General features: G+C 41.0%; 1 protein-coding gene across 1 annotated transcript; it reads right to left on the bottom strand.

Annotated features, from left to right (window-relative positions):
* Positions 1-172: 172 nt before the first annotated feature.
* LOC115574379 (uncharacterized) lies at positions 173-5429 on the bottom strand. Its single transcript, XM_030405871.1, has 2 exons — positions 5228-5429; positions 173-2415 (listed from the first exon to the last, which is right to left on the bottom strand). The coding sequence occupies exon 2, from the start codon at positions 2351-2353 to the stop codon at positions 1943-1945; it is 411 nt and encodes a 136-aa protein (XP_030261731.1). The 5' UTR covers positions 2354-2415; positions 5228-5429; the 3' UTR covers positions 173-1942.
* Between the last annotated feature and the right edge of the window lie 8237 nt (positions 5430-13666).

The raw sequence follows: 13666 nt of genomic DNA on the forward strand, positions 1-13666 counted from the left end.
TGCAGTTAACACCCTCAGACTATTTATGTCGTAGTTATTTCTCTCATCTGTCAAACCAAAAGATCAAAAACAGAGCCTGCTTTTGTGCAACAATTATAAAGTTAGCAAAAGGAAAAATACAAAAAAACTTGTAAAGTCATGCTTTACGCCAATACAGAAGAAGACAACATTGTATTTTGGTACACATCATTTAATGGTTGCCATACATGAATTGCACATTTTAAAGCAATAATATCCATTCAGCCTTTACATAAGAAACACACTAAAATGAGATTTGAGGGTTGACAGAGAATATGAAGTTTTTTTAGGATGCTGGCCACTGAGTGTCCCTTTCACACATCCCATGACCACTAAATACAGACCAATAATTCACAGAAGAGGAGCTGGCGTGAGGTAAAGATCGCCTTGAGGATCTATTTTGGTTTATTTCAGGGAGAAACCACAGTGGAGCATGTGCCTGGAGGGGACGAGAATATGGAGGATGTACCAACAGTGATTAAAGCTGCAGGAGTCATCCGGGCTGATGAGAGGAACGTATATACTTAACTGTCAACGTAGAATACTTTGGCGACGGTAAATCATGGCTGTGACGTGTGTGTTTGTTAGCGGGTGGGCACAAAAAAAAATAAAAATGCAATGACAGCAGAAGTGATAGTAAATCGTTTGTCGACACGCAGCATAGCTCTGCGTAGTCTTGTCATCACCTGTGTTAAAAACAGCAGCACACGGCAACCTAGTGTGAAAGTACAACAAATTGTACCCTAGGAGAGCTCGTAATGTGTGTGTTTCATTAAATCTAAGACAGAAGAGGTGTTGATCCGACTTTATGGTTATTTTTGAGGTTGAAACTTGTGATGGTGCTCTAATGCATATTGTTATATTTACTAGACTAAGAGTAGTAACACAGAATCATACATGTTTTATAGCGCTTTTCAGTCACCAGAGTAAAATGTTGGTATCGCAAACCAATACAATATGTTCACATTACACGGTGAGCTGACTTTCATGTTGGGACGTGGAAGGGATGGTGTGGAAGCCAATTTCAGCCAGTTAAAGGTGCATTATGGAGTTTTTCGGGATGACATTTTAATCAAAAGAGAATAAATCTTCTAGATCGCAACTACATAGTGCACCTTTAATGAAATAATGTAATGAAAACTAAACGTCTTTTCACAAAATTATGACTATCTCATAATTTTGACTTTGTGTAATAATTTTGAATTCTGATCTCATCATTTTGACCTCCTATCTTATAATCACAAAGGTTAATGGTTAAATGTTCACTTAATTGTCATTTTACATCACAAGGGTTGCAAAATCTAACTGAGTTTGAGTCTGTTGTGCTCCATAAAAGGGACTTAAACTCAGATGAATTGAGGAGTCTCGCTTTTGTCAGATGGCAGCGGGCTGAGCAGACTGTGGGCTGGGTGTTGTCTCTTAGCGTCCTTTCGGCACTGATAACTTTCTTTTCATCCATTTTTTTCATTTTAACTTGCTGAATTGGGCTTCCACAGGATGGGTACAGTCGGGGGGGTGACAGCTGTGCGAGACTGCCAAGCCAGAGTTCACTGCTCAACATATAAAAGCCTGAAACCACTGGATATTTTTGATGAGACGAAGCGTGAGCTGTTCCTAATCCTAACCAAGTGGTGTTTGTGCCTAAACCTAATCTGATCATAAACACAGCGTTTTCACAACATAGAAAATTGAATTTGACTGATACAGACTTTAAAAGGTACAAGTCACACAACAAGAAGTTTATATAATGCCATTTAAGAATCTAATTAAAGCCATGGAAACCTCAGCATCTCACCACACATCCAAACCAAAATTTAAATCAGAACTCACACATCCAAATTCAAAACCACACCCCCCCCCCCCCACAGTTTTTTTTTTGTTTTTCTCCTCATTGAGAAACAGTCCGTCAGACGCTTTCCGATCCTCAGAGCTGCCGGTTCAGTTTCTGTGCTTGCTTCTCTTTAGCTTCAAAGGCACTTTTGGTGCTAAACAGCTCATCCACTGAATCCATGATCTCCTGCATTTCCTTGGACAGATCCACGTAGCTCTCCTTCAGCTCCTCCTGTTGCTTCCTCAGGTCCACGGCCGCACGCATCAGCTCGGTGGTCTGGTGGCTGCAGTGGCTCCGCAGCTGCTCCACGTCCGACAGCAGCACCTCCATGCTCTTCATCAGCTGCTCCAGCCGGCCGGCGGTTACCTCAAAGCCGGACGTGTCCAGGGCCAGGGCCCCTGCCTCGGTGTTGTCTGGGGCCTGGGCCTCGGCGTTGTCTGGGGCCTGGGCCTCGGCGTTGTCTGGGGCCTGGGCCTCAGACTCTGGCTCTAAGTTTAACTCCATTCTCCTGCTGTAGCAGCTCTTAGGCGCTTGATACTCAAGTCAGACTTCGGTGAAACCAATATCTGGAAGAAAAGGGAATCATTTAGCTAGCAGCCGACGAGTGTGAAGTTCAAAAGGAGCGGAAAGAATTCAAATATTGTGATGCAAAGGCTGAGAAATGTGAAAAAACGCAGAGCAGCACCGACACCTTTCCCTCTCTCAGCTGGTAAGGAGTCTAAGCTCCTTGCAGGGGGTGAAACATGCAGTAATCTCCTCCACTTGTGCACCTGTGTGTACAGTGTGTGTGTGTGTGTAGGTATATGTGTTTATGTGCCCAGGTGTCCTCTCACGGACATGCGCTATCCTGTAATCCATTTAGGGCAGCTATCCTGAGCGACAGCCTCCCCTGTCCAGACCATTGCTGGCTCGTCTGAGCGGCAGGCGGGACATCAGATTACGTCCCTTCGCCTGGCCTATTCACTGCCAGACAGATTAACTCCATCCCCGCTAACTTGTGTGTATGTGTGTGTGTGTGTGGCTTTGACACTCACATGCACGCACTGGTACACACTATATAATCTCTTTTCCATTCTCTCTGATCCGTCTATCTGTCTCCCTTTCACTCAAGGCACAGTCAACCACGTGCAGTTTGAAGGTCAATAAAATGGTCCGCAACACTCCGATACAGATACTTGCTCTCGTGTCTCAAAGCAGAACGAGTTTTAGAAAAGAAGACAGTGAGATGGCACCCTCTGATGGCTCATTTGGTAAAGGAACCTCCACTAAGAAACAAATCATCAGCTGATATATGGAACCATGTTAAAAGCACAGTGGTAAAAAAGTGACTTTACATAACGTAAGTAAAGTAGACCATTAAATTTAAGTTGTACGGGCAGAAAAAGTTTTGACAAGTCCTAATATTAGTCTACATTATTTGGTAACTTTGAGGTCATTAGTTTTCCCTCAGTTTTTTTTAAGCAAGGTCACTTCCATCTTAAAATAATTGTATTTTTTAAGTTTTATTGGGCAGAAAATTTTAACCTGATAATAAAATGTGGCTGAAGTAGCTCAGCCAAACTAAATGTTTAGAAAATGTGGGAAATTTAGACTGGCAGATTTTACAGTGAGTTTTCATTAATACAAAGTGACTATTAAATCTAAGTTGTACAAGCAAAAACGTGTAAATAACTTCTAATTATTGGTCCACTTTACTTCTAAACTTCTAAATCTTCATTAACATATTCTACATTTCACACATTTTCATTTTTCTGTGTCTACCTTGACTGAGCAACAACCAAATTATAATTTTCTATCCAGTACAAATTAGTTTTTTATGCACTATGGAACATGTTTTGTTTGAAATACTGCGCAGTGAAATCTGACAAAGTAACTTTACCAAAAAGTATTCAATAAAACTGATAACCTCAAAATTACCAAGCAGACTAATAATTGATAAAAGTTAGAAGTTGTTAAAACTTTTTCGCTCATACAATTTTAAGTCAAATGGCCTACTTTACCTACGAAATTGCTTTACTGACCTTTTTTTTTTTTTAAAAGTAAAGTCAATTTTAAAATATACAGAGTGCTTTTAACATGGTCCCACATTTCAGCTGATGACATGCAGCTCCAGGGTTTTTTTTTTTAGTTAAAGTAAAGTCAATGTTTAAAATTTCACAGTGTCATTTAGAGCAAAGGTAAAAGCTAGTGTTTTGGGTGTATTGAGGGTTTTGGAAATTAATGCTTTACATTTTCATACCTTAACAAATGTATAGTATATACAAACTTTACAGATGTTACTTAAGAAAAGTGATTTTTATATGATCACTCATTATAGAGGAAAGAGGTCGTGAAATGTGACATAAAGATGCAGCATTAATGAACTCTTCTTCGATATGTTCGACAGCAGAATTTCCAACGTTTTTCCTTCGGCCATCTCTCAGAATGAAACAGTAAGAAAATCCACATGTTTTAACAACGCGTTGAAGAGACGACACAGAGAACGTTCCCTTCGAATGGCTGTAAAGATAAGGAGTGGTAATGGTGACCTCACCACCTTCAGTCTCTTATCATGACAAACCAACTTGTTGCAGGGGGGCCCGTGTGAAGGGGAAGACTACACTCCTTCTGACAGTAGTGGTAATATCAGATGTATTAGAGGAGCAGTAAGGAATTATTCATTTGTGAGTAAAGTGTTGGATCATTTACTGTAAAACCTCCCAGAAGAGCAGATCAATTAGTTAGCTGCAACAACATCTTATTGAAAAAGTGACAATATATACTTGGGCAATATGGTCAGCAGATGAGCTTATGTTGTTATGTTTTTATGTATAACAAAAACAACAACAACAACATAAACAAATAGACTCATATAGACTTATGGCAAACAATGTCTGATCTCTTGGGTATCATTGAAAAAGTATTCTAATTTCAACTGAATTATATTACAAATGTCTATGTTATTCAGCAGTGTAAGTTCCACATAAAGTATGAAATTGAATGCAAAAAGTACTGATGACATGCTGAGCCGAGGTGAATAGATTAGATAATTTTGTCAACTTAAATTAGCTTGATGCAATATTTAGCATTATACATAAAAGTAATGCATTACATTACTTGATTACTTGTATCTGTAATGTTTGAAAAATTGCATTGCTCAACATGTTACGAATACTTTGCATTACATGATGTAGACTTATTCAATTGAATAAGCTCTGCAAAACTATTAAAAGAGAATATCTGGAGGTAAAAGTGCAACAAGATTCTTTACCAAAGCATACAGCGGCGTCAGTTATTAGCAGCAACAGACACAAGCATCACAACAGAGCAAGTCAAAGGAAAAACTAGAAACATCTGGCTTTACTAATGCAGAAGAAGACCTACTCTTGATATAATTACCTTTAAGCGTGAAGTGAGAAGATGAGCTTTTACTTGTTTCTGTGGTAATTCACAGAGCATCCGGGATGTTCTCAACATGCAGGCTGAAGATAAGATAGATTGTGTGTGAAGCGTGGTTCCCATCTAGGCGCGGCCCACGTCACAGAAGCTACAAACTACATCCACTCCGGGTGAGGACGATGGTGGTGGTGCTGCTATTTTAGACTGAACTCTGAATGCTGCTTTTTCAGCAAGTCACACAGAAGCTCTAGTTGTGTGAGCAGTGTGTGTATGTATTTTGACGTGAATTTTCCCTCACACAGAGACATGCGGATTCACAACTAAATGTCCAGTGTTGAGGGTCAGTAAATATGCAATGTGACACACATGAGCAGAATCTGTAATCTTTGATCATTCAGTGATAAATAGCTAAAATAAACTGTTTTTTTGAGAAACAGACAGAAATAGGGGTACAGTAGGAGTCCATTTCTGTCCCCCATTGTACAGTCTACACTAATGTATCCCCCTATGGCTGGATATTGGACCTCAAGGTAACAACATGTACCTTTTGGGGTTGTCAAAAAGTTACACATATGTTTTTGAGCAGTGAAATGTTCATTTATATGTAACAATTTTTCTAAAGATACACTTAATCAAGGGTAAAATATTGTTCCCTCAAATTGAAGTGCAAGATTGTCACCAGAAGCACCAAACTGGTACAAACCACAAGGGTAAAAATAAAAACCTAATGTCAGTGGTACAACAGCTGTACCTTAGAGGGTTCTGCCCTCCCATTGAATGCCAGTTTATCTCGGTCGTTTGTAGTGGTTCTTTTGGGTTCTGTATTTTTCTGGATGTGGGGCCTCCATGGATCGGACTTGTCCTAGCACGTCCCACAGCTGCTCCATCGGGTTGGGATCTGGGGAATTTGGCGGCCTGGTCAACACCTTTGTCTCTTTGTTGCGTTCCTCAAGCCGTTCCTGAGCAGTGTTTGTGTTGTGTCAGGGCGTATTGTCCTGCTGGTTGGGCCACTGCCACCGAGGAAGTGTAGTTTCTGTTCTTATGCATTACCACCACTGCTTTTTGGGGTTCTTCCCCAGTGATTTTGGACACACCTTCTCATTTAATGGTTTGTCTTTATTTTCATGACTATTTATATTGTAGATTCTCACTGAAGGCATCAAAACTATAAATGAACACATATGGAATTATGTAGTAAACAAATTAGTGTGAAATAACTCGTTTTATATTTTAGATTCTATAAATGATGGTCCCACTAAACGCAAACCAGATGGGATGGCATGTCGCTGCAGGATGCTGTGGTAGCCATGCTGGTTCAGTGTACCTTCAATTTTGAATACAACCCCAACAGTGTCACCAGCAAAGCAGCCCCACACCATCACACCTCCTCCTCCATGCTTCACGGTGGGAACCATGCATGTAGAGACTCGGATGAACTTATCCTCAGCAGCAGACGTGACTCTTGGTCTTCCTTTCCTGGGGCGCTCCTCATGTGGGCCAGTTCGTCGTAGCACTTGATGGTTTTTGCAACTGCACTTGGGGACAAACGTTTTTGCAATTTTCCAGACTGACTGACTTTCACTTCTTAAAGTAATGATGGGCTGTCATTTCTCTTTACTTAGCTTATTGGTTCTTGCCATAATATGAATTCTAACAGTTGTCAAATAGGGCTGTCAGCAGTGTACCAACCTGACTTCTGCACAACAAAACTGATGGTCCCAACCCCATTAAGAAGGCAAGAAATTCCACAAATGAACCCTGACAAGGCACACCTGTGAAGTGAAAACCATTTCAGGTGACTACATCATGAAGCTCACCGAGAGAATGCCAAGAGTGTGCAAAGCAGTAATAAAAGCAAAGGGTGGCTATTTTGAGGAATCTAAAATTTAAAGCATGTTTTGAGTCATTTCACACTTTGTGTTTTACTGCATAATTCCATATGTGTTCATTCATAATTTGTATGCCTTCAGTGAGAATCTACAATGTAAACAGTCATGAAAATAAAGAAAAAACACTAAATGAAAAGGTGTGTCCAAACTTTTGACAGGTAATGTAGTTGTGAACCATTTTTCAAAACCAATGAAGAAGGGTTTTTGCATTTTCCCAATATTTCCACAAGGGGGCAGTGTTGCATAGCTGAAAAGTGTGGAAGCTATTTGGGCCTTATAGTTCTTACTTGCACTATATTGTCTCTCGCACGCGTGTGTTTTTCTTGCCCCTCCATGTGAATGAGTATATCATTTTTAGGTGTTTCCTTCGGCTAAGGGTTCCAGGTGTGTGTCTGTAAATTCTCAGAGTAGATAGACTTACATTTCAGTGAGCCCCAACACGTGTGACCATTTAAGTGCCGACATGTGTATTCATGTGTGTGTTTCAATGTATGCGAGTGCTGTGTGGGGGTTCAGGGGTATGGATTATTTCGCCCTGGGTCTTATTCAGAGAAGCCAGTCGAGCGTGAGGTGGCGAGGAGAAAGGGGACATTGTTGTGGTCCAGATGAATGTCATAGGTGCCTCAGAAAATAGATTCACTCATGGGGGGTTCAGCAGAAACAAACTTGCAACAAGTGCCTGACCCCTCAGACTGTGACCGTGCTTGAACCCCTTTTATGAAGGGATTAAATGTATCAATTGTCATGGTCTGGCATCTGTATGTCGGCTGTTACTGATTGGGGTTAGATCACAGAGGAAAAAAAGACAATGTATTAAAAGTGTGTTTAGTCTGGTCTCCAAATGAAACTTTATGACTAACAGTGAAATTCCTTTCTTTGGTCGTTTTTGTTTTTATTTTCTGCCACTTGCTCCAAAACCCAGTTGTCTGGTAGGTACGGGTAGAAACATTCCTCGGAATCACTTGGAGATAACTTTTGTTATTGATAACTTTCCTTATCTCTTTTTTCTCTCTTTGTCTCACACACAATATCTCCACGCCGACATCTGGTTTGTCTCTGCAGAGCGCTTTCAGACAACCCACCATCATCACTGGTCGGAGCTGAAGAAATAGTGCACGGCAATGTTTCCCCTCTATGATTTACTCGCAAGTAAATGAGAGCGTAAAAAGGCTCCGTGTCACCGAGAGAATGGGAGAGTTATGGGCCAGTGGCTCACTCGCTGCCTTGGCCCTCGGGACCCTTGGGGGAACCAGGGGCTTGCCACGATGTCTTTACCCTCAGAGCTTTTACACTATTTATGGACTCTCCGGGGTGTGCATGGGCCTGTGATTTATGGCTCTCCATCTGGTTCTGTGGGGATATTGTTGTTGATACTGAGAACACGGACTCCTATGGAGATGGAGTCTCTGCGCGGGGACAGTCATGGTTTGAATCATGGGGATCAGCATGTGGTTAAAGGGGGTAAGTCTCACGTGGGTGGTTTGACTGGAGTTTGGGCATTGGGTCATACAATTGGGCAATTATAGATCTGTGGTGGGTGAAGCAGTGAAAGAGAAAAAGCCTGAAATACATTATATAGATAGACACTACCAGTGCTTATCGTTCCACCTGGTGCCCCCATGTTAGATAAAACATTGCAAGAATGCCCTCTCAGATGCCCCTATTGTAGATAAAACATGAAAAAGTGCACTCCAGTGAACAAAATGTGTTGAAGTACCCTCTTTCTTCACTATAACAGTATAACAAATATATATATATTCAAGAAATCATGACTTTCTACGCGCTGGTACAACCCTCATTTTGGCCCCTTCCCCTTTAACATCCAGACTCCGCCACTGGACAGTGCGGTACAAAGAGGAGTGCAGAAACAAATGTCAAACCCAAGTACTAACATAAAAGCAAAAAACTATGACCTTTGAAGCATGTGTTGAACGTGTTGAAATTGCAGCAAAGTATGTAAGATGGATGTACTTATATACAAAATTCAGTGCAGTCACATGTGAATTTTGTCAGAAACAGAAAGTGCACTTGTACTTTCCGCTGATGAATCTTGGGAGACCTCAGAATCCTTTGAGTCCACTAAAATCCAGAACCCCGAAGACAGACTGACCTTAAAGGACAACGCATTTTCATACTGTTTCACTTTGTTTGATGGACCCTGCCAACTTTCTAGCTCCAAACGGTGTTCAGGGGACCTTAGTTTCCTCTACATCAACATTGGTAAAGTGATGTGAAAGGGGGCAGCAGTGATGAGCCCGGATGTGATTATCACTCAGCTCTACATCTCCCCTCAGCTCTGTGCAGCATTTCAGCATTGTACAGTTCATTCATTTGGTTTTATGTCTCACCTCTTTCATCAGTGTCAGTTTTTGGCTGGATCTAGCTCTCATAAACCCAATGTAGGCGATGTGCCCAGCACCAAACAGCACAGAGACTCAGTTACTGACAGCTGGTGAACATATTTAAGCTTTTAGCTAGTCCAAATGAAATGCGTCGGCTGGATGTGTAAACATCTAACACTAACTTTATAATCACATATCTTTTTTTAATATGTTTTTTCAGCACGTCAATTGGCCCAAAAATCCTCAGACGACACACCCACAGCAGAAAACTTTATTAGATGATGTTATCATTCTACAACCTCCTAGCTATAATTACTGTTTGATTACATCCAGTGTGTTTCACTTCCAGGTTTAGACAGATGTCTCCAGCTGTGTGTTGATATATCTGAATTATTTACACTTTTCTGAATCATATTGTATCAAAACAGTAACATAAGCTAGAATGTGGTTGAATGCTAACATTAGCTGTTGTGTAATTGAAGTTAATTAGTTATCAAACTTGTTGTTTTACCTTGAAATATTAATTATTTTTACAGTTGCTAATCAATCAGAAAGCAGTGAAATGATAACATTTGAGATTCCCACCCTGAGTGTGATATCAGAGGGAAACCTTGTGAATGTGGTCTATTGAGTAAAGTGAAGACAGCTTTATTTTAACAGCCCCTGATCAGGGTCAGGGTAAAGCTCAAGAACAAAGTTTAGTTGATCAAACTATTGGCCCTCGCTATATCAACTGCCAACTGCACCACAATAAGTAAAACATTATGGGATAAAAACATAAGCCAGCAAAGTACAAGTTACTGATGAAGAACACATGACAAGCTGTGTGTCTGGTGTAGGCCTTTACACGCTGTCTAATGTGTCAAGGACCAATTGCTGCTGTTATTCTCTGTCTATCAATAGAACGATGAATTGCGTTGTGAAGCAATTTGAGGAATGTTTTGTGGATTAAACATGACACAAAAGTAAGTCGCCCTTCAGACGGTGCACATTTTTACCTTGGAGATTTGAAAAGTATTTCTATTTAAAGTGTCGTTTACAGTTTCTTTCAAATGTCAGTCCCTCTGGGCTGGAGTGACAGTTAAATCCCTAAAAAAGAAAAGATGAATGCCTTTTGAAAAAAATGTTTGTTTTTTTAAAAAAGCATTGTAGTTGAAAAAAAGAAAAAGGTGAAAAAAAAACAAAACAGCTAAGCTGCGCTCCACCCCGAGCTCTCAGATCTGGATCAGTTTCCTCAAGACGTCGCCTCTTTCTGGTAAATGGGTGGGATTCCTGATCTCGTCCCTCCAGGGGAGTACAAGTGCATGAATAGCTAATGTTCCAAACGAGACCTCCCCTGCTTTTATTTGATGCCAGAGAATTTCCTCTCCACTGTCAGTAAAACAACAATCTGAAGTCGGTGCTGCTCAGAAACCCAGCTCTTACGAAACTACACTTGTCAGAGTCAGATGGAAAGTTTAGATATTTCCCCCAAGATTCATCCCAGAAGAACAAACCCAGCTTGGTGAAAATATGTGATTTATGTTCCCATTGGCACCTGTTGAGAGAAACTACAAATGACTCATCTGACTGGTATGGGATCAGTTGTATTGGTTAGGCCTATAAAAATGTCTTAGTGGACAAGGCCAGAAAAATCAGAGCGAACGCTGGTGATCCTGATCGAAGACCTCGGGAAGATAAGCAGGAGTATTTCTTTTCAAATCACAGGAATGTAATTTAAGGTGGAATGCATCGAGCTGACCTTCTCGTGACTCGTGTCCATTATGAATGCCTAATGTGTTCAGAGTGTCAGTCAAGTGAAGCATTTGGCCCCCCGTTCATGATAAGCCATACATATGACATTGATCCGCTCGCCGGCCCATAGCAGTCCATTGTCGGGGGCCTCTGTTGCACCTGATGTGAGACGACTGCCAGCGCTACACTCCCTTAACAGAGCTTTAATTGTTTTATATCCTCTCCGCATTCTTGGGCTTCAGTTTTCTCCTCAGCCCACACTCACAAACACGTGTTCGTACGTACATAAACAGACTGAAGCAACACTCGTCGGACTTTATTTTTTCTTTTCCAATGAAGTGTTACACTTGGCTAGCAGTACCAACAAATACGAGCATGTGGGAATGTGGCTTTCGGAGGAATGACTGGCTCTGGAAGTGAAACCACATTGTACTGAGTAAAGACAGCAGTATGAGAGACACTTACTGTAAGTGAAAATAAAACCCCAGCTCACCTGAATCATACCTCTACAATGCCATATGGATGTGTTTCGTGGTGATGTTGTAACTTGAGAAACTTTATTACATGTAATATATTAAAAGTGGAGCTTGTGACCCTTTAAAGCAGGGCTCTTAAATGGAAAAAAGAAAATATCATACATTTTTTTATTAGCCAAGTCCCTCTGAGTGTGTCGAACAAATGACCACATTGGGGAGCAGGAAAGACGTTGTTTTTGGTCTTCCTATTGTGTTGATCTGTCTTTATATTCATCTCTTGACCCATTGTCCTGACCCCCTTGGTTGGGAACCACTGATTATGCAATGTCAAAATATCCTTGTCCTACAACCCTGAAGACATTTCCATTCTCATTTCCCACAGCCAAACCACACTTGCCTCAACTATTTGACCAACCTGTCTTGTATCACAGGAGCTGCCATGTTTTTCTTTTTGGATATTTCCTGCTGCTGCTGCCAGGACCTCATTTACTCTTATTCAGGGCTGGGAAACGGGTTTTGGACACTGGGGAAATCTGGTGTGCCTCTGCTCCTCTCACAGCTAATTAGTGTGTGAACTAATTGCATAGCTAACTTTAGCAAAGCGACAGCCTAGTTCCATCTGTCCGCTATCTATATAGAAGGGAGGGAGATGGAGCAGAGCCTTCTGGTGACATCTAAGCTCCTTTTAGAAAATTCTAGCGAGAACCATTACCTCAGAAGCCCGTCAGCTGGTCCAGCCTGGTTCTAATGACCTTTTCTCATATTGACAACATGCTTAAGGAAATTGAAACCTTTTGCAAATGACCACAAACACTTTGTCGAAGTTTACAAACATGGTATTGTGTCAGTCCAGCTGCTCTGAGTATATATCGGACTGTCAGACATTTTTTTGAAATACGCTTATTACCATTCTCATCTCACGTCTGTATACTAAATATGAAGCTGGCCACCAGCCTACTAGCTTAGCTTAACATGCCGACTGGAAGCGGCAAGATGAAAAGGCTTGCTCCTTGCCAGTGGTGGACTCAAGATGTTTGAGGGGCAGGGGCAGATATGATAAAAAAGGCACCAACTGTAAGCATGCAGAAAAGGGCACTGGAAGGGCAATTTATCATGTTTCATCTACCAAAGGGGCACTTTCGCTGGGTTTTTTCGAATATGAGGGCACCATGGGGGGCAATTAATTGATTTCCAAACAGGACAAGTTCTGGATAGCTGATTTCCCTCACCTCATCTTTTCCTTTATGCTAAGCTATGCTAATTTCCTGCTGGCTGTAGATTCAAGATAGTGTACATTTTCTAAGCTAACTCTTGGGAGGAAAGTAAACATTTATTTCCTAAAATGTTGAACTTTGGCCGACTGCTGCTCTCTGACATCTCTGATATAGATATATCAAAATCTGAGCTAATAAAGCTACAATATTAAAATAACTATTTGATTATATTTTAAATATTTAACAACTATTTCACCACCCAAACAGCTGTTTTGGTTGTTATTAATTTTTACTGTTAGGCAGCCACTAGTACGTGTGATGGGAGCAGGTGTCAAGTGACACAGAATAAAGAGCAACCAAAGTTGCCTATCAGGAAGGCTGGGGTGCCCTCATTATTTTTTTTGCCCCAGCCCCAAAACATCTCGAGTCTGCCACTGGCTGTGAGTGTCCTGTGTGAAACCAAAAGTCAACGATGACTAAGTTTAACCATGACCTTTTACGAACTTTATCCAGGCACTAAACCTAACCTAAGTAGCTTTCGAACCCAAACTTAACTGAACTTTAACCATTCCGGTCTGGTCCGTTATTCCTGTCACTGCTAGCCGTCACTGGTCATATATGTCATGTTGGGAATAACCGGCGACTCATAAACTCAGTCATTTAGATATGAGAACATGTTGTATTGTATGTAAGTGAGGAAACACGTATTTGTGTTTTTGTGAACCGTTCAAGCTGTACTCCAAAATCATTATTGAATTTTGTCCTAACTGAGGAGAAGTGCCAC

This window comes from Sparus aurata, chromosome 22 (genome assembly GCF_900880675.1).
Source record: "Sparus aurata chromosome 22, fSpaAur1.1, whole genome shotgun sequence".
Taxonomy (NCBI): Eukaryota; Metazoa; Chordata; class Actinopteri; order Spariformes; family Sparidae; genus Sparus; species Sparus aurata.